Source organism: Polypterus senegalus, chromosome 2 (genome assembly GCF_016835505.1).
Source record: "Polypterus senegalus isolate Bchr_013 chromosome 2, ASM1683550v1, whole genome shotgun sequence".
NCBI classification, from domain to species: Eukaryota; Metazoa; Chordata; class Cladistia; order Polypteriformes; family Polypteridae; genus Polypterus; species Polypterus senegalus.
In genome coordinates, this window is record NC_053155.1 from 290525438 (window position 1) to 290543436 (window position 17999).

At 36.2% G+C, this 17999-nt stretch overlaps 1 protein-coding gene across 2 annotated transcripts in view; it reads left to right on the plus strand.

Annotated features, from left to right (window-relative positions):
• Positions 1 to 17999, plus strand: part of pds5b (PDS5 cohesin associated factor B) — a 159428-nt gene that overhangs the window by 59193 nt on the left and 82236 nt on the right. For both annotated transcript variants that reach the window (XM_039745755.1, XM_039745756.1), the window contains exons 7-9: positions 381 to 461; positions 8024 to 8164; positions 8461 to 8576. In XM_039745755.1, coding sequence (XP_039601689.1) covers positions 381 to 461; positions 8024 to 8164; positions 8461 to 8576 — 338 coding nt within the window. The remainder of the gene's footprint in view (positions 1 to 380; positions 462 to 8023; positions 8165 to 8460; positions 8577 to 17999) is intronic.

Consider the following 17999-nt stretch of genomic DNA (forward strand, 5'->3'; position numbering starts at 1 on the left):
TCCAGATCTCTTAATTTATCTCGATGTTTGCAGAAAAGTTTAATCTAACATCTTTTTCACATAGTCAAAAGAAATTACACTTGTGGCCACTAGTGTAAAGTTGGTTGAACTATTTTATGTAACAACTGAAACTATCAGGTGTATAGTCATAAGATCTTTACCCCAGAAAAGTCCCCAGTGTGCAGATATAATATGCTTGGGACATGTATAGTACAGTCAGTCTGGAAAGTGTTTTTAATAGCTATTATAACTGTTAATGCCTTATGTAAATGTGTTTTCAAATTTCTTTAACTTTTTTTAACCTTGGTTGTGTGTGTTAATGTAAAATGTTGTTTATGATCCCTTTTTATTAAAATTTCTTTCTCATATTTCCTTTTTAGAACTTAAACAAACAAGCTTATGACCTAGCAAAAGCATTGTTAAAGAGGACGGCACAAGCCATTGAACCTTACATCACTAATGTAAGAAGACCTTCTAATTGCATTTAACTGTTTTGAGTTTACTAATGATTTCTATTTATTTTTATTGTACATTTTAAGAATTGTTGGTGCTCAGATTGAAATCAATTATATTAATTCTTACTTAAGAGTGGTCAGATATTTTAATTTTATAGTAGTCAAGATACCCAAACAAATAAAGAGTGTTAATTGCAAAAGCATTTTGCATAATTATAACAAGTAAATTAGCGCTGTTTGGTAATTTTTATTTTTCGGAAGATTTCTTTTAAAGGGTTTTTTTTTTTTTTTTTTAAACCCCACCTGTTCAGAATTGTATTCGAATAAGGTAAAATAGAGTCAATTAGTTTTATATTTAGATTTTAATACTACACAAAAAAATTTATTTTTAAAGAATTTTGATTAAATGAAGAATCTCTTGGCCTAACAGCATCAAGCAAAATATTCCAGGAAATAGATGACTCTATGAAAGTAAATAAGATAACCTTTGCTGATATTTTAAAAACACCCACACAGCATCTCCTGTCTGTGTTCTGTAGCATTAGTAGCACAATCCCTCAAAGTGTGAGGCAATAAAACCTTTTCACTCTTTTGGCTTTAATGAAGTTTAATTTCAACTTTTTCTCTTCTTTGTAAAGAGGTGGGTATTGAACATAAACTAGTAAAATAAGCTTGCAGTATGGTGGTTATTCAGGGGGATCTCCTTGTTAATGATTTTTAAGTTATTTGGTGAAGTTCAAATATTTTTGTTTCACTACATGTTGAAAATGAGAGACCATTTCATTGACAGACCACTCCCTTAAAAAAAGTTAACAGGAGCTTTGAGGTTCTTCCCATAATTCAATATCTTGTTCACAGCTTTATAGTGAAAACGTTCTGTAGCAGCCAGAGGAGTAAAAAAGAAGAACCTCCCCTCCACTACACACACACACACACACACACACACACACACACACACACACACACACACACACACACACAAACAAATACTACAAGGTTTTAAAAGAGAAAATAAATTGTACCCAGAACCTGCATTCTTTCCAAAAGAACACTTGTTAATAGCCTGGCTACTGAATTCAAAGAATATTTTTGTGAAGATCGACGTCAGGTCATCAATAATGAAGGACTGAGTCATTTAAAAAGTTAACTTTGTATGATTTCTGATTGGAGAGAGGCACAGAGAATTCCACTGTTTTGGGGAAGGCAATCAAATTCTTGCTGTTATTTGCAAAAGAATACTTGTGAGAGATTGGGTTCTAGTCCTTTGTGTATCCCACTTCACTGAAACAACGAATAGAAACCAACTGATGTGCTAGATTAGGCTTAAAACTTTAAGAGGTGTACCTGTAATACACAAGACTGTTTTGTTGTCATCTATTTAATATTGTTCACTGTGTTTAATTTATTAGCCGTATTTGACATGGAAATATGGGTAAGGTGGGCCATTAATTGCAGAAGTACAGATATCATGTCCTTAAATAATTAAGAGAAGTATCTCTTCTGTAAAGTTATACTGTATAACTCCAAAAGGATGACCAGTGGTTAAGTGTTTATGGAATGATTTGCTTTTTGGGTGGTTCATTTCTCGCCAAACATCTCTGCCCTATCTGAAATCATGGGCAGATTTACCAGTTGATCGCGTACTGTCTTTGCTCAGTTTTAGCTGTATCTGTAATCAATTCATAATGATGTTGTTTGTAATCTTGCCATCCTCATTTGATTATAGAATTGCTGAAAACAATTTAACTTCTAGTTTACAATTGCATAAGCAAAAAGACACAACAAAAAATCTGATGCTTGTTTAAATCTAGAATAAATTATTTTCTTGAAAATGCCTCATTATGCATATTATAGTGCCATACTGTGGGCAGTGCCCTGGGAAATAAGACAGAAAAACATAAACATAGCTGTATTTTTGTTGAAGTGAATTCTAAAATGAAAGTATTTATCTTTAAAATGAAACTTGGATTTGTTTCATTGCAAAATACTTGGTATTCATTTTAGCCAAATTGACAAAAGTAACCTTTTTTGTGACCGAAAGTGATGAAAAATACTAACTACATAAATGTAAACTTTTGCAATGTTAAATCCCTACCCAAACATTCCATTAAAGTGTGAAACGGATACTGCATGTCATTTATTATTTTTTCTGATAAACTTTTCTGAGAAACTGTAAAATACAGTGTATCTATTAAGCATTTTTTACAAAATGTTGCATATATGTATAAGCAAGGAACATAATTAATAAACATACAACGTTATCAATTCAATGTAAAGTTAATTAAGATCAGTTTAATAATGAAAAGACTAAGAAAGATGTACTTAAAGGAAAAGCTGAGGTAAATGGAAAGCAAAAGATAAACAGGAAGCAAAAATGTGTCAACGCAAAGCTTATCTGGCATCTTTCACGATTGTGGTCTAGTCCCTGATATATTTTCTCTAGCTGAATTCCAAGGTGTTTTGCACAATCTGTAGTAGAATGAATGTTGTAAATTATGAAGTTCCACTCCTTATCTGAGATATTGATAGAGAGACCTCTTTCCCAGCATTGCCAAAGTCGGTCTAGACATGAGCACTGTGCCAATTTTTGGTAAAGTCCTGAAATGCTGCTAATATTTTTCTCTGTACTAGTTTAAATATTTTTGAGCATGTGCAATTGTGGTTGATTAGGGAATTAAGTAAATTCTTTTTTTTTTTTTTACAAAGTTTCTAACTTGCAAATAGAAAAATAAGTTTGTTGAGGGAATTCCATATTTAAAACGGAGCTGATTTAAAAGTGCAAATGTATTAAACAATTTAAAGATCTCTTGAGGTGTAAATACCTAGTATCTGCCAAGACTTAATTATCATATAGTTGAGGGAGGGATCAAATATTAAGTTATCCTTCAATGGGGCAACAGGCAGCAGTGGCTTTTCCTTAAAGTATTTTTAACATTGGAGTGAAGCACAATCTGATTGTTAGTAATGGTAAAAATCATTAAAGAATGGAGCACAGATAAGAGCATACAGAGAGGACTTCTTTATTCCATCTTTAACCAGGCAGGATCATATTCAGCTCTGAGTTCTTATTTATATTATCTTAAATTATGAATATTTGCAACACAGTAATATAGCTTGAAGTAAGGTAGTGCCATGCTACATTCTTCATTTGTGTGTTTATAAAGCTGATTTTAAAATGTTTTGTTCAAAAAGATGAGGATAAAAAATGATTTATTAATAATTATAGGAATGCTCTGTAACAGGAGCAAGAATTTTGGATGGATATTTATTTTAACTATATTAACTATGCTAGCTAGAAATAGGTGAAGAGTTGGTCATATATTGGCATTTTGTTCAGTGCTTTCCATCAGACAAAACTGATATTTGTTCTTTCTTGTAACTGTAACTTTTTAAGACATTGGTAAAGTAGATCCAGAAACATTCTTTCAGCTTAAGGGTGAATCATACACTCGAGGACATCAGGGAAAATTAAGGGGAAATGCTTTTGAAGTTGAAGCCATTAAGCACTTCTTTACGCAAGGAGTTGTGGGAAAATAAACTACCAAGACATGTAGTTGAAGCAGAAACCTTGACAACCTTTAAGAAAAATCTGGATGAAATACTGGGACAGCTTAGCTATTAGCTAATAAAATAGGCTTAATGGACTGAATGGTCTCCTCTCATTTGTCAGATTTCTTATATTCTTATGTAACTCCCAGATACTCCCAGAACTTTTCTGAAATGGTCAACAGATAGCCATCTAATACAATGTCAAGTTCTATATTAATGAGTTTACTGGAAAAAGTACTCTTTATTTATGCACTAGCAAAATACCCGCGCTTCGCAGCGGAGAAGTAGTGTGTTGAAGAAGCAATGAAAAATAAAAGGAAACATTTTGAAAATATTTGTTTTGTCACTGTTGTGAGTGATGAGTGTTGCTGTCATATATATATATATATATATATATATATATATATATATATATATATATATATATATATATATATATATATATATACATATATATATATATATATATATATATAAACATATATACATATATACACACACAACACATACATACATACACACACATATATAAACATATATACATATATACACACACAGCTATTTTGTATCAGTGCAATACGCTGCTTGTTAAAACGGATAACTCCCGCTCTTACGTGCAAGTCTGCATGGATATTATGAACTATCGTATTTGTTCAAGTTCTATTTAAATTTTAAATAGAAGGAATTTTTATTTAGTCGACAGAAATATCTTTGGTAGGAATGGTAAAAACAGACAGGAATATTATTCGTGAATAAATCAACTCAAACCTTAAATAACTTAAAAGAACAAACATTCAAATATCTTTACTCTTATGTAAATTTATATAAAAATAAACTTAGATTTTAAATATCCCAAAAGATTTTGCTCTTTATAAAAATATATCCTTTCAAAATTATACAAATTCAAATATGAACATGCTGCATAACAAAACCTGGAAATATAAATAAAATGTGTTCCTTTCAGCAATAACAAATCAAATCATTCAGTTGTCTTTGCTCATATGTCATTTTAGAGCTGGACGCCTGGCATCTATTTTTGGCAACAGGTTCGTTTCTGTTTGGTGTGAGGTTCTGTGTTGTGGAGATTCTCAGGATGGATTGCAGGTGCTCATCAGTGAGGCGACTCCTGTGTGCTGTTTTGTTAGTCTTCATCACTGAGAAGAGCTTCTCACACAGATATGTGCTACCAAACATGCACAAGGTTCGAGCCGCATGTAGACGGACTTTTTTTGTTCTTCAAAGTCATCAAAGCGCCGTGCAAACTCAGTGCGCTGTGCGCTCAGTTTATCAGCAAAGTGCGTATTTGGGAACACCGTAGTGATGACTTGGTTTAACATTACTTGGCAACAGGGAAAGTTGCACTGGTGCATTTGTGTCTCCCATAAAAGCAACTTCACTTGAAATCACTTTGTGATTGTGCACGGGTAAAAACGTCCGCTGGTGTCAGATTCTTATTTAATTCTTCTGCTTTCTGTATCTTCTGCATTGCATTCAGGTCTTTCAGCCTCACTGATGAGCACCTGCAATCCATCCTGAGAATCTCCACAACACAGAACTCCCTGATGTTTTGTCTCATAGTGCCGTCTTAGATTAAATTCTGTAATTACAGCCACATTAGCTCCACAAATGAGACACACGGGTTCAGTAAACATATACTCAGCCTCCCATCGGTTTTTAAAGGCTCTATTTTCAGAATCAACTTTTCTCTTCAGCATCGTGTGAGCTAGCTTTGCAATAACTTGCAGCATCATAAACTAGACTTGATTAACGCGGTAAGTGTTCGGCAAGGCAGCTGAAGCGCTGCATTATGGGATCTGTAGTTTATTGTGTTACCAGCGCTTCATATACCGGGCTTTAATAACAATAATACAGTATATAAAATGATCTCGGGCGGATATAATTACACGCCGGGCGGATGTGGCCCCTGCCCTTGAGTTTGACACATATGGACTAAATAGAACTTGAAAAGATATATTTTTCAAATGTGATCGCGCAATTCAGATAGAGTTGACGCACTACAGCCTGCATGCCTCAATAAGTCATCCTCCCTCGCTCTTACTTTTTACCGTTCATCTAATGAATACACTGAGTATGGCTTTACCAAAACAATCATTGATGGCGAATAAAGTATCCATTATTCGAGTATGTAGATCAGGATATATATATATATATATATATATATATATATATATATATATATATATATATATATATATATATATACCAGCGTAGCAGCGGAGAAGTAGTGTGTTAAAAAAGCTAGAAAAAGAAAAGGGAACATTTTAAAAATAACGTAACATGGCTGTCAATATACAGTATTTGTTTTGTGAGTGTTACTGAGTGTTGCTGTCATCAATGATTTGATTATCATTATTTCTTTCAATCAGGTTTGTATTTGTAGGATGTGTTGTGTTCAAGTTACATTCCGTGTTTGTCAATCGTTGTAAAGATGACAGGTTTCATTCATCGATTCGTTTCTTACTGCATCAATAAACAGCTCGTCTTCTTCTTTATCTGAGACCTGACACACTGCATGCACGGGTTTTTTACACTGTCTTCCTTTAGCGGGACATTGACTTTTTCCACCGTGTGCTTTGTTTCCACAGTAGCAGCATTTATGAATATGCTTGTATGTATGAGACGCTTCATATTTTTTGCTGCCTTTTCAATTGTGTAATTCGGTTTTTGTTCAGCTCTTTGGAACTGTTGCTTTTATCTGTGCACTGCATCAGTTCACGTGAGCCGCTCGGTGTACATGCATCGAAGTTCCCCAGTTGTGCTGGTGCCATCTCGTGCTATGTCCATGGCTGTATTTAATGTTACCTTAGTCCTGGCACTTAAAACTTTCTCTCGCAGTTTCGCTGAGTTTGTGTCAAACACCACCCTGACCATCTCATCTTCCTCTGCATAAGCACAGTCCTTAACCCGTGAATATTTAGTGGGAGTTTGCTATTGGATTGCCGCTGACGGACGGCCTTATATGGGCAGGCACTAAATTACAAACGCCAGCGGCAGCCTGTCTATGTACTTAATTTAAAGTGTAGGTTTGTGCAAGTGCTTTGTTTCCGAAGTAGCAGAACTCATCAATATGGTTGTATATGTCACTCGCTCGCTTCTTATTGTTTCGCTGCCTTCTCAATTATATAATGCATGTTTTCTTCAGCGCTTTTTGGAGGTCTTCCTGATTTTCTATGTACTGCGTGATTACGTGGGAGGCGTGATGATGTCACACGAAACTCCGCCCCCACGGCGTTCAAGCTCATCTCCATTACAGTAAATGGAGAAAAACAGCTTCCAGTTATGACCATTACGCGTAGAATTTCGAAATGAAACCTGCCCAACTTTTGTAAGGAAGCTGTAAGGAATGAACCTGCCAAATTTCAGCCTTCCACCCACACGGGAAGTTGGAGAATTAGTGATGAGTGAGTGAGTGAGTGAGGGCTTTGCCTTTTATTAGTATAGATTATAGCTGGGCAGAATGACAATTCACTTTTCTAAGATATGATTTCTGTCTTGTATAAGACTTTCAATCAATAATACACAAGTGGTTCTAAAAATTCAGGTAGAGCATCATAGCTTTTGACAATAAAACTTCTTTTGTACAGGTGGAAAAAAGTAAGTCTTTTGAACAAATCTGCTAATAGCATTTTAGGATTAAATGTTTGTTTACAATAAATATTTTAATGACAATAATGTGAACAAATAATATAACGCAAGTTATGTTTTTTATGTAGTATTATATGATTGTAATATAATAATAAAATGCTGTATTAGGTGAGGAAATATTTATGATACTGCTTAGAATTAAATTGATGGAAACATGCTTTATTATTTTGATATTCATCTTGTCATTTGTTAAGGTTTATAGTTTTCCAGTCACCAAGTACAGAAATAGACATTCTCGTTCCATGGTTAAATAAAAATTTGAAACTTTTTTTTTCTTTTTTTAATATTTAATGCTGTCTTTTTGTGTATGGTTTGATAGTGTTTTATTATTTGCCTCTTTTTACTATTCTCAGTTCTTCAATCAAGTGCTGATGTTGGGAAAGACATCTGTTAGTGACCTCTCTGAACATGTATTTGATCTTATTCTGGAGCTGTATAATATAGACAGTCACCTTTTACTTTCTGTTCTGCCACAGCTAGAGTTTAAGTTGAAGGTAAGCCTTCTTGATTCATTATATCTGGAACAACTTTTAACTTTTGGCGGGAGTAATATCTGTTTTTTCATTTTAACATTTGACAGTCTTCACTGACTTCAGACTGTATCAAATTTGGTGTGTTAAAATCTTTTGTGTTGCACTGAAATACGAAACTTGAAAAAAACTCTGCGTTTTATTTGTTATGAATTTAAATAAAATTCCTTAACTCTGCTCCTGTGCTTTCCTTGTTGTGCAAAACTTAGTTGAATTATTTCTTTAGAAAAATTAAAATTATAATTTGTTTTATTTCCTAGAGCAATGATAATGATGAACGTTTACAAGTGGTTAAATTGCTAGCAAAAATGTTTGGGGCAAAGGATTCTGAATTAGCAGCTCAAAATAAACCTCTCTGGCAGTGTTATCTTGGAAGGTAGGAGCAAAATTATTATACCTGCATTCTTGAAAGTAATAAAAGTACTTGTATAATTTATACCAAATGCATTAGTAGGACCCCCTGCATATTAGAATAAGACAGGTAAGGAGTGTGATATGTTTGCTTCTGTTAGTTTTCTAAGCACACTTGTTTCATGACATGGTTTTCAAGAGAGTGAAAAGATTTTTTATTGATCACAAAGCAAAAAAAAAAACAAAAAAAAAACCTGAAGACCAAATAATTTAACATCAACATGTTTTGTGATATAGAAGATCATTTTTCATTCAGGATCTCAATGTGAATATGGGAAAATGTGCAAACTCAATTTAAATAGTCAATAATACCAATCTGTGTATTTATTTATATATATATATATATATATTTTTATATATATATATATATATATATTTTATATATATATATATATATATATATATATATATTTATATATATATATATATATATATATATTTTTATATATATATATATTTATATATATATATATTTATATTTATTTATATATATATATATATATATATATATATATATATATATATATATATATATATATATATATATATATATATATATATATATATACCCCGTATTTTTCGGACCATAAGACGCACCAGTTTGTAGAGAAGGGAAATGAAGAAAAAAAAGATTCTGATGTCTTAAAACATTTTATGTGCATTAAAACCCAACATCACAGTCATAAACACATGTAATCAACCCTGTAAAGTGAACAGCAGCATTTAGAACCATTATTAACAAATACAGTCAGCAAAAGACAAAATTACTGTAAAACACAATAACGAGAGACTTCAGTAATAAAATAGAATAAAGTTGAACAGTTACGCTCTTTTAGGTTCTGCTTGTTTTATGACAACCCCAAGAACTCCTCATCGCTAGAGTCAGAATCTAGAAAGCTCAGATCCTCACAATCACTAACAGGACTTTCGTCACTACTGGTGCTGGTACCGGTATTTTCATATAACATATCATCTTCAGTCCCATCTAAGGCATTGCTGATGCCACATTTTTTGAAGGAATCTACAATGATCTCATCCTTAACTGAGTCCCATGAGGTTTTCACCCACTCACAAACTTGGGTAATAGTGGGCCTTTTCATTCTTCCAGTAGGTGTAAGATCATGATTACCAGCAGCCATCCATTTGTTCCACTCTTCCCTCATAAACACTTTAAATGGTTTGTTGATGGACACGCCCAGAGGTTGCAGCTGGCTGGTAAGACCACCGGGAATTACAGCTAAATGAGTTTTGACTTCTTTAAAGTTCTTTTTTGTAGTGTCGGCGATATGTGCTCTGAACTGGTCAAGCACTAACAAGGATGGTTTTTTTAAAAGCCCACCAGGACGTTTGGACCATACTTTTTCAATCCAGAGCCTCATTCCCTTTTCGTCCATCCATCCTTTGTCATGGACATGCACCACGACTCCGCGAGGAATTGCTTCTTTGGAAAAGTTTTCCTTTTGAAGATGAGCATTGGTGGCAATTTAGTACCATCTGCACAGCAGGACAACACAAGAGTGTAATGGGTTTTCTCATGCCCTGAGGTTTTAATGGTTATAGTTTTTGCTCCTTTGTGGTCTACTGTTCTATTGGATGGTACATCAAAAGTAAGCGGGACTTCATCCATATTTCCAATCTGGCTTAGTTCAAATTGATTCTTCTTTCTGGCATCAATGACGAATTTGTGAAAAGACAAAATCTTTTCTTCGTATTCGTTGGGCATTTTTTGAGCAATTTTTGTTTTGTGTGCATAGCAAGGCCAGATCGCTTCATGAATCTGTAGCACCATGATGGTGAGCCAGTGAAATCTTGAATTCCTTTTTCTACAGCAATGAGTCTGGCTTTATTCATGATCATTTTTGTGGAGACTGAGAAGCCATTTTCACGGTGATGTGTGATCCACTCCTTTATGTCCACCTCCAACTCTGGCCACTTTGCAGCATGCCCACGTAAAGTTTGCTTACTTTTGCAGCTGATCCTCCTGTTTCCGCCACTCTCTAATCATCTTTTCAGAGGGAGGTGGTCCAAAGTGTCTCTCTGCTGCTCTGTTGCCATGTTCCTTGGCATATTTTATAACTTCCAGTTTGAAACCAACTTTATATGTGCATCTCTTCTGCTTGGACATCTTAGTGAGGAGGTGGTACTGGTACAGTATTTCTGCAAAACCTTCAAAATCGTAATTAAAGAACTGTCAGTAATACCAATACGGTGTCTCTTTAATCCCCCATATTCCATCAGGTGCTCTCATATCCCCTCATTCCATCCAGTGCTCTCATATCTCCCCCCCCCCACACACACATTTTATTACTATCAGGCCTAAACACTGTTACCAGTATAGTGGGGGGCAAGCTGTACCGTAGTTCACAATATTGCCCGTATACTGTATGCAGAGACTTTCTGTGATTTACCATAGCGGTAACATTTACGGTACTGTCCCACAGTGTAAAACACTTTCCAGCCTCTCACAAGGCTAAAAGCTGTCAGCAAAGTTCAGTGTTATTTGCCATGATATGTATGGTCATTTTGTTCCAGGCTCAGGCTGACAGACTGTGACAGTCTGTCACTACTAGTTCTGAATTTGTCTCAGTTGTATTTTTAATTGTATTAGGGTTTCTATTTATGCATATTCAGTTGTATTTTTAATTATCATTCGGGGTCATTTTTGCTAAATCGCTTGTAATTTGACCTCTCCAAATTAGAATCATTGCTGTTATTGAACTATCTGGAGTATAAACACATGTTTGGTCTCTTTGTAAAGGTAACATTCTCTAGTTTCACCCTTAGTAGTCAGAATCACTGTAGGTGTGACTGATCAAAAGTTATGCACATTAGAACTCACAAAAACGAATTTTTTTGTTCTCGCCTAAGTTTTTTTATGAAAATAAAGGAAAATAAAGCTGCAGTAGGTAGGTGGGGACAGAAACACACTATGTACCAACAGAATAACTTGTTGACTACTCAAATTTCATTATTTTGAAAAGAATACCTGTAAAAATGACATTTTTACACCAGTTTTATGTGGGCATGCCCAGGGGCTTTTTAGAGGGACCATTATCCACATTTTGGAACATATGGAAAAAGTGTAATAACTTTTGAATGCTTCAACCCACATATATCAATAAGGGCTCTAATGAAAGCTTACACCTAAAGGAATCTATATCTACACACAGTGTCACTCTATTAGTTATGGAAATTCATGTTCCATAATAAAAACAATAAAAATACACATTTCTATGTAAAATGGTCAATACAAGTTATGGGCCAAAAATATATTTATATTTTTTATTTTTTACTTTTTTTTTTTATAAAATGCACACAAACTATATATACCGTATATTTCTTTTACAAACTGTTACAACACAGCTCAGCGTTTTTCCATGTGCCACTTGATGGCAGCAATCACTAGCAAGCAGAAAGCACAAGGGCGTGGCACGTCGCTCTCTCCCATTATACCTCGCGGGTGCCGGTTGAATACTTTTGCAACGCGTACATGCATCTATTATTTAATCGAGCGTTTATTTACGTTTAAACTTCTACTTTTATTCATATTTAAACTGCGAAAAAACTTGGCAAAATCACAATAAACAACCACGCACCAACTCTGCAGACTGGCACAAATGCCACCTTCACGAAGCTCCGATTGTTTTTTTTACAAGTTAAGCATAGCAAGTCACATATCAAAATGCTCATCTGCTCATTGGCTGTAAGTTTTGAGTGTCAGTCACAGTGTCCAATCAAACTGGTAGATTTTACCAGAGTTCAGAGCTATACATCACCCTGCAAGCTTTCTGTGACACTGGTTGGCTATACGAGGTGCCAGTCAACCCCAGACCCGTCGTAATTGGCCAACTTAGGTGTCTTTCGAAAGCTAACACTTCCGTGTTTCATGCGGTAGCATGGTTATCGCTGACAGAAACAAATTACGTCTAATATGAGCAATATAAGTGAAAAAAAATTACTTAGGTGGTCTCAAGTTATGAAACATTTTCTGGAGTTTTTGTCCCTTTGAGAATATATCGTGTGTTTTGGACCTAAATCGTTTTACTGGATTATATTCGCTGGAGCCTTACGGACACAATGGGATCAATACTGCTCGGAAATATTGATGTTTGACTTGCAGGGGGTCTTCAAAGGTAGGCACAGTCAACTCTTAAAAGTATGTACCGGTACTTCTCTGTAAAAAAGGCTTTAGTGTCAGTGCTGTGGTTGTTGTGTGTCAAAATGGTTTATATCATCGGAAAGACGAGACTTGGAGGTTTCATTTGATGTATAGGGTGTCGAGATGCATGGCAAGATGGGCATGCACACATTACTGTAACGTTTTTGAACCGCTGTTTGTCCCGGGACCGGGACGTGTGCGCGTTAATTGTATTAGGGTTTCTATTTGTATGCATATTCTTGCGCTTTTACCTTCACTCAGTCATTTCTTTTGTCATTTACCTCTATTCGTATTTCACTGGTGTGTGTAGTGGTGGCGCTCGACTCGCAACTCCTGTCCTGCCTCAGCTGGTGTCCGCCCGCTTCTGGGATTGGAACCAGCGTGAGGCGCACACGTGTTCTCACAGGAGGGAGGTCACATGTGCGCCTCACGCTGGTTCCGATCCCGAAGCGGCGGACACCAGCTGAGGCGGATGGGAATCGATGAATGATGATGATGCATGCAGACTGCAGGATCAAGGAAGGGACCGTCACCGTACACTACACTGTACCAGTTAGAGTCCAGTCCCCTGACTCCAGTGGCGGTGCGGCGGGCGGGAATGGAGCATTGCAGCCAGCAGGAATGATCATGGAAGCAGTATGCGATACTACTACTACCACAGGGCAGCAGCGCCTGACTCCAGTGAGCGGGGCGGGCGGCCGCGGCGGGAATGGAGCACAGAGCCGGGCAAGTTGAAAATTTTTTACAGCACATGTTTAGGCTATATTCGGACCATAAGACGCAGGGACTTTTCCCCCCCAATTCTGGGGGGAAAAAAGTGCGTCTTATGGTCCGAAAAAATACGTGTGTGTATATATATTTATATATATTTTTTTTACATTTATTTATATAAATATAATTATATAATTTTAATTTAACCTTTGTTTGTTTTAGTACTGCAACTTGACTTGAAACTTATCAGGACTTGACTTGACTTGCTTGATTTGTCTTAACTGTGACTTGAGACTTGACTTGAGACTTGATGGTTAACACTTGAAACTTGCTTGGACTTGATCATATGCGACTTGTCCCCATCTCTTTTTTGTGTATATATATATATATATATATATATATATATATATATATATAATATATATACACTAATAAAAGGCAAAGCCCTCACTCACTCACTCACTGACTCACTGACTGACTGACTCACTCATCACTAATTCTCCAACTTCCCGTGTGGGTGGAAGGCTGAAATTTGGCAGGTTCATTCCTTACAGCTTCCTTACAAAAGTTGGGCAGGTTTTATATCGAAATTCTACGCGTAATGGTCATAACTGGAAGCAGTTTTTCTCCATTTGCTGTAATGGAGATGAGCTTCAACGCTTGGGGCGGAGTTTAGGTGTGACATCATCACGCCTCCCACGTAATCACGCAGTACATAGAAAACCAGGAAGACCTCAAAAAGCTCAAGAAAACATGCATGATATAATTGAGAAGGCAGCTAAACAATAAGAAGCGGCAGTGACATATACAACCATATTCATGAGTTCTGCTACACGGAAACAAAGCACGATGTAAACCTACACTTTAAATTAAGTTCATAGACAGGCTGCAACAAAGCCCGAATTACACAATTGAAAGGCAGCAAAAATATGAAGGCGTCTGATAAGCATATTCATAAATGCAGCTACTGTGGAAACAAAGCACCGCGGTGGAAAAGTCAATGTCAGCTAAAGGAAGACAGTGTAAAAAACCGTGCATGCAGTGTGTCAGGTCTCAGATAAAGAGGCGGCGAGCTGTTTATTGATGCAGTAAGAAGCGAATCGATGAATGAAACCTGTCATCTTTACAACGATTGACAAACCACGGAATGTAAAAAAGTAAGAGCGAGGGGAGGATGACTTATTGAGGCATGCAGGCTGTAGTGCTTGCGTCAACTCTATCTGAATTGCGCGATCACATTTGAAAAATATATCTTTTCAAGTTCTATTTAGTCCATATGTGTCAAACTCAAGGGGCGGGCCACATCCGACCCGGCGTGTAATTATATCCGGCCGCGAGATCATTTTATATACTGTATTATTGTTATTAAAGCCGGATATATGAAGCGCTGGTAACACAATAAACTACAGATCCCATAATGCAGCAGCGAAGCTAGAGTTATGCGCACTGAGTTTGCACGGCGCTTTGGTGACTTTGAAGAACAAAAAGTCCGTCTACATGCGGCTCGAACCTTGTGCATGTTTGGTAGCACATATCTGTGTGAGAAGCTCTTCTCAGTGATAAAGACTAACAAAACAGCACACAGGAGCCTCACTGATGAGCACCTGCAATCCATCCTGAGAATCTCCACAACACAGAACCTCACACCAAACAGAAGCAGAACTTGTGGCCAAAAAAGATGCCAGGCGTCCAGCTCTAAAATGACATATGAGCAAAGACAACTGAATGATTTGATTTGTTATTGCTGCGTAAGAGCGGAGTCAACCGTTTAACAAACAGCGTATTGCACTGATACTGAAATGGCTGTGTGTGTATATATGTAGATATGTATGTATATGTATATATATGTTTATATATGTGTGTGTATGTATGTATATATATATATATATATATATATATATATATATATATATATATATATATATATATATATATATATATATATATATATATGACAACAACACTCATCACTCACAACAGTGACAAAACAATTACATTGACAATCAGGTTACGTTATTTTCAAAATGTTTCCTTTTCTTTTCATTGCTTCTTTAACACACTACTTCTCTGCTGCGAAGCGCGGGTATTTTGCTAGTATACTAATAAAAGGCAAAGGCCTCGCTGACTCATCACTAATTCTCCAACTTCCCGTGTAGGTAGAAGGCTGAAGTTTGGCAGGCTCATTCCTTACAGCTTACTTACAAAAGTTGGGCAGGTTTCATTTTGAAATTCTACGTGTAATGGTCATAACTGGAAGCTATTTTTCTACATATACTGTAATGGAGTTGAGCTCGAAAGCCGTGGGGTGCGGAGTTTCATGTGACATCATCACGCCTCCACGTAATCGCGTGAACTGACTGTCAGCGCAGTACATAGAAAACCAGGAAGAGCTCCAAAAGCGCTGAAGAAAACATGCATTATATAATTCAGAAGGCAGCCAAACAATAAGAAGCGAGCGAGTGACATATAAAACCATATTCATGAGTGCTGCTACTTCGGAAACAAAGCACGGTGTAAACCTAAACTTTAAATTAAGTTCATAGACAGGCTGCCACTGGCATTTGTCATGCCCACGGGTAATGCGGGATACAAGTTTAATGAGAGGACGCAGGATATAAACGAGAGTTTTGATCACTTTGTAACTAAGTTAAAATTGCAGGTGAGGGGCTGTGCTTATGCAGATTCCGAGAGACTGTGTTTGTGGGGGGTTGACAGTTAAGGCGAGTGGGGGAGTCACGTCATCATCTCCCATCCCATTCATCTCATTTCGCTCTGAGCTGCGCTCCGCAGCTAACGCAGTGTTACGACTTTGTGACGCTGACACCAAATACTCACAGAAAAATCCACAAGTTAATACACATGCTGTGTCTAGAGTTTCTCCACACTGAATCCTTCAGGCACTACTTACAAAAGGTTACATTGAAAATCGTGTTATTTTTAAAATAGTTCCTTTTCTTGGCACAAGCACAGCTGAGAAGCTTTGATGCATGTGCTCCATAATGCGTTAAAAATCACGCATTTAATCACAAGCAAAGGGGAACTTCTGTCAATGCATGATTTCCTGGTACACCGATTACATTGATCAGCGCTTCCTGATTCATTTTACCCTCGCACCCCCTTGGTTTGAGAAGAAATTTGAAAAAATATGAGGTTAACACAGAAAAAAAGATCACCAATTGAAGCTTTATGAATAATCGATTCGCCATCAATAATTGTTTTGGTAAAGCCATACTCAGTGTAATCCTCCTTCCATTTTATAATTTTTCGCCACTAGCCATGATTAAATGAACGGTAAAAAAGTAAGAGCGAAGCAAGGGTGATTTATTCAGGCAGGCAGGCAACCGCTCAATAGCTCGAATTTGGATATAAGTAGGTTCTATTTAGTCGCCAGAAATCTCTTTGTAATTATAACTATCAACGTAATAATAAGCTGCATGGCAACAACTCTTGGGGGAATAGGAAATTAAGACCTAAACTATTTCACTTCCAGTTAAGACTATAATATGACACCAAAAACTCAGAATCAGTGTCTCCATGATGGGACAGTTAACTTCGTAAGCTGGAATGTTAAAGGCCTGAATCACGAATTAAAGAGAAAGAAAGTACTTTCTCACCTAACAGGTCTAAATGCTAAAATAGTATTTTTACAGGAAACCCACTTACTAAGTAAGGATCAGTTCCGCTGCAAAAGACTGGACTGGCCAAATGTTCCATTCTAGTTTTACAAAGAAAACTAGAGGGGTGGGAATTCTCATACATAGAACAGTACCATTTGTAGCATCAGATGTAGTATTGGATCCTGAAGGGAGATATGTGATGGTCATGGGAGACTTATCTAACTGTAAAATGATTTTGATAAATGTTTATGCACCTAATGTTGATGATAAGGAATTTATACAAAATTTATTTGCATCCATTCCCAATCTGAACACTCATAAACTTATAATGGCTGGGGACTTTAATTGTGTTCTAAATCCACTTTTAGATAAGACTTCCTCCACAGGGGGAACGGCAACTAACACCGCAAAGATAATTTCAAAGTTTATAACTAATCACAACTTATCAGATCCCTGGAGGTTTTTAAACCCAAATTCAAGAACATATTCTTTCTACTCACCAGTACATCATTGCTACTCAAGGATTGATTACTTCTTTATAGATAATAACTTCTTGCCTAAGATTAAATCTTGTAAATACGATGCTATTGTTATTTCAGACCATGCTCCGATGATCTTGGAGCTGAAATTACTAAGCCCCATACACTCACCCGCAGATGGCGCCTCAATCCGCTTCTATTAGCTGACGAGAATTGTACTGAATTTATATCCAAACAAATTGAATTCTTTCTAGAGACAAATACATCCCCTGAGATCTCTGCAGGAATACTCTGGGAAACTCTTAAGGCCTTCTTAAGAGGACAGATTATCTCATATCTTTCCCACAGAAATAAATCCGAGCGAAGAAAGTAGCAGAGATAAAAGCGAAATTACTAAAATAGATGAAGAACATGCCAGACTA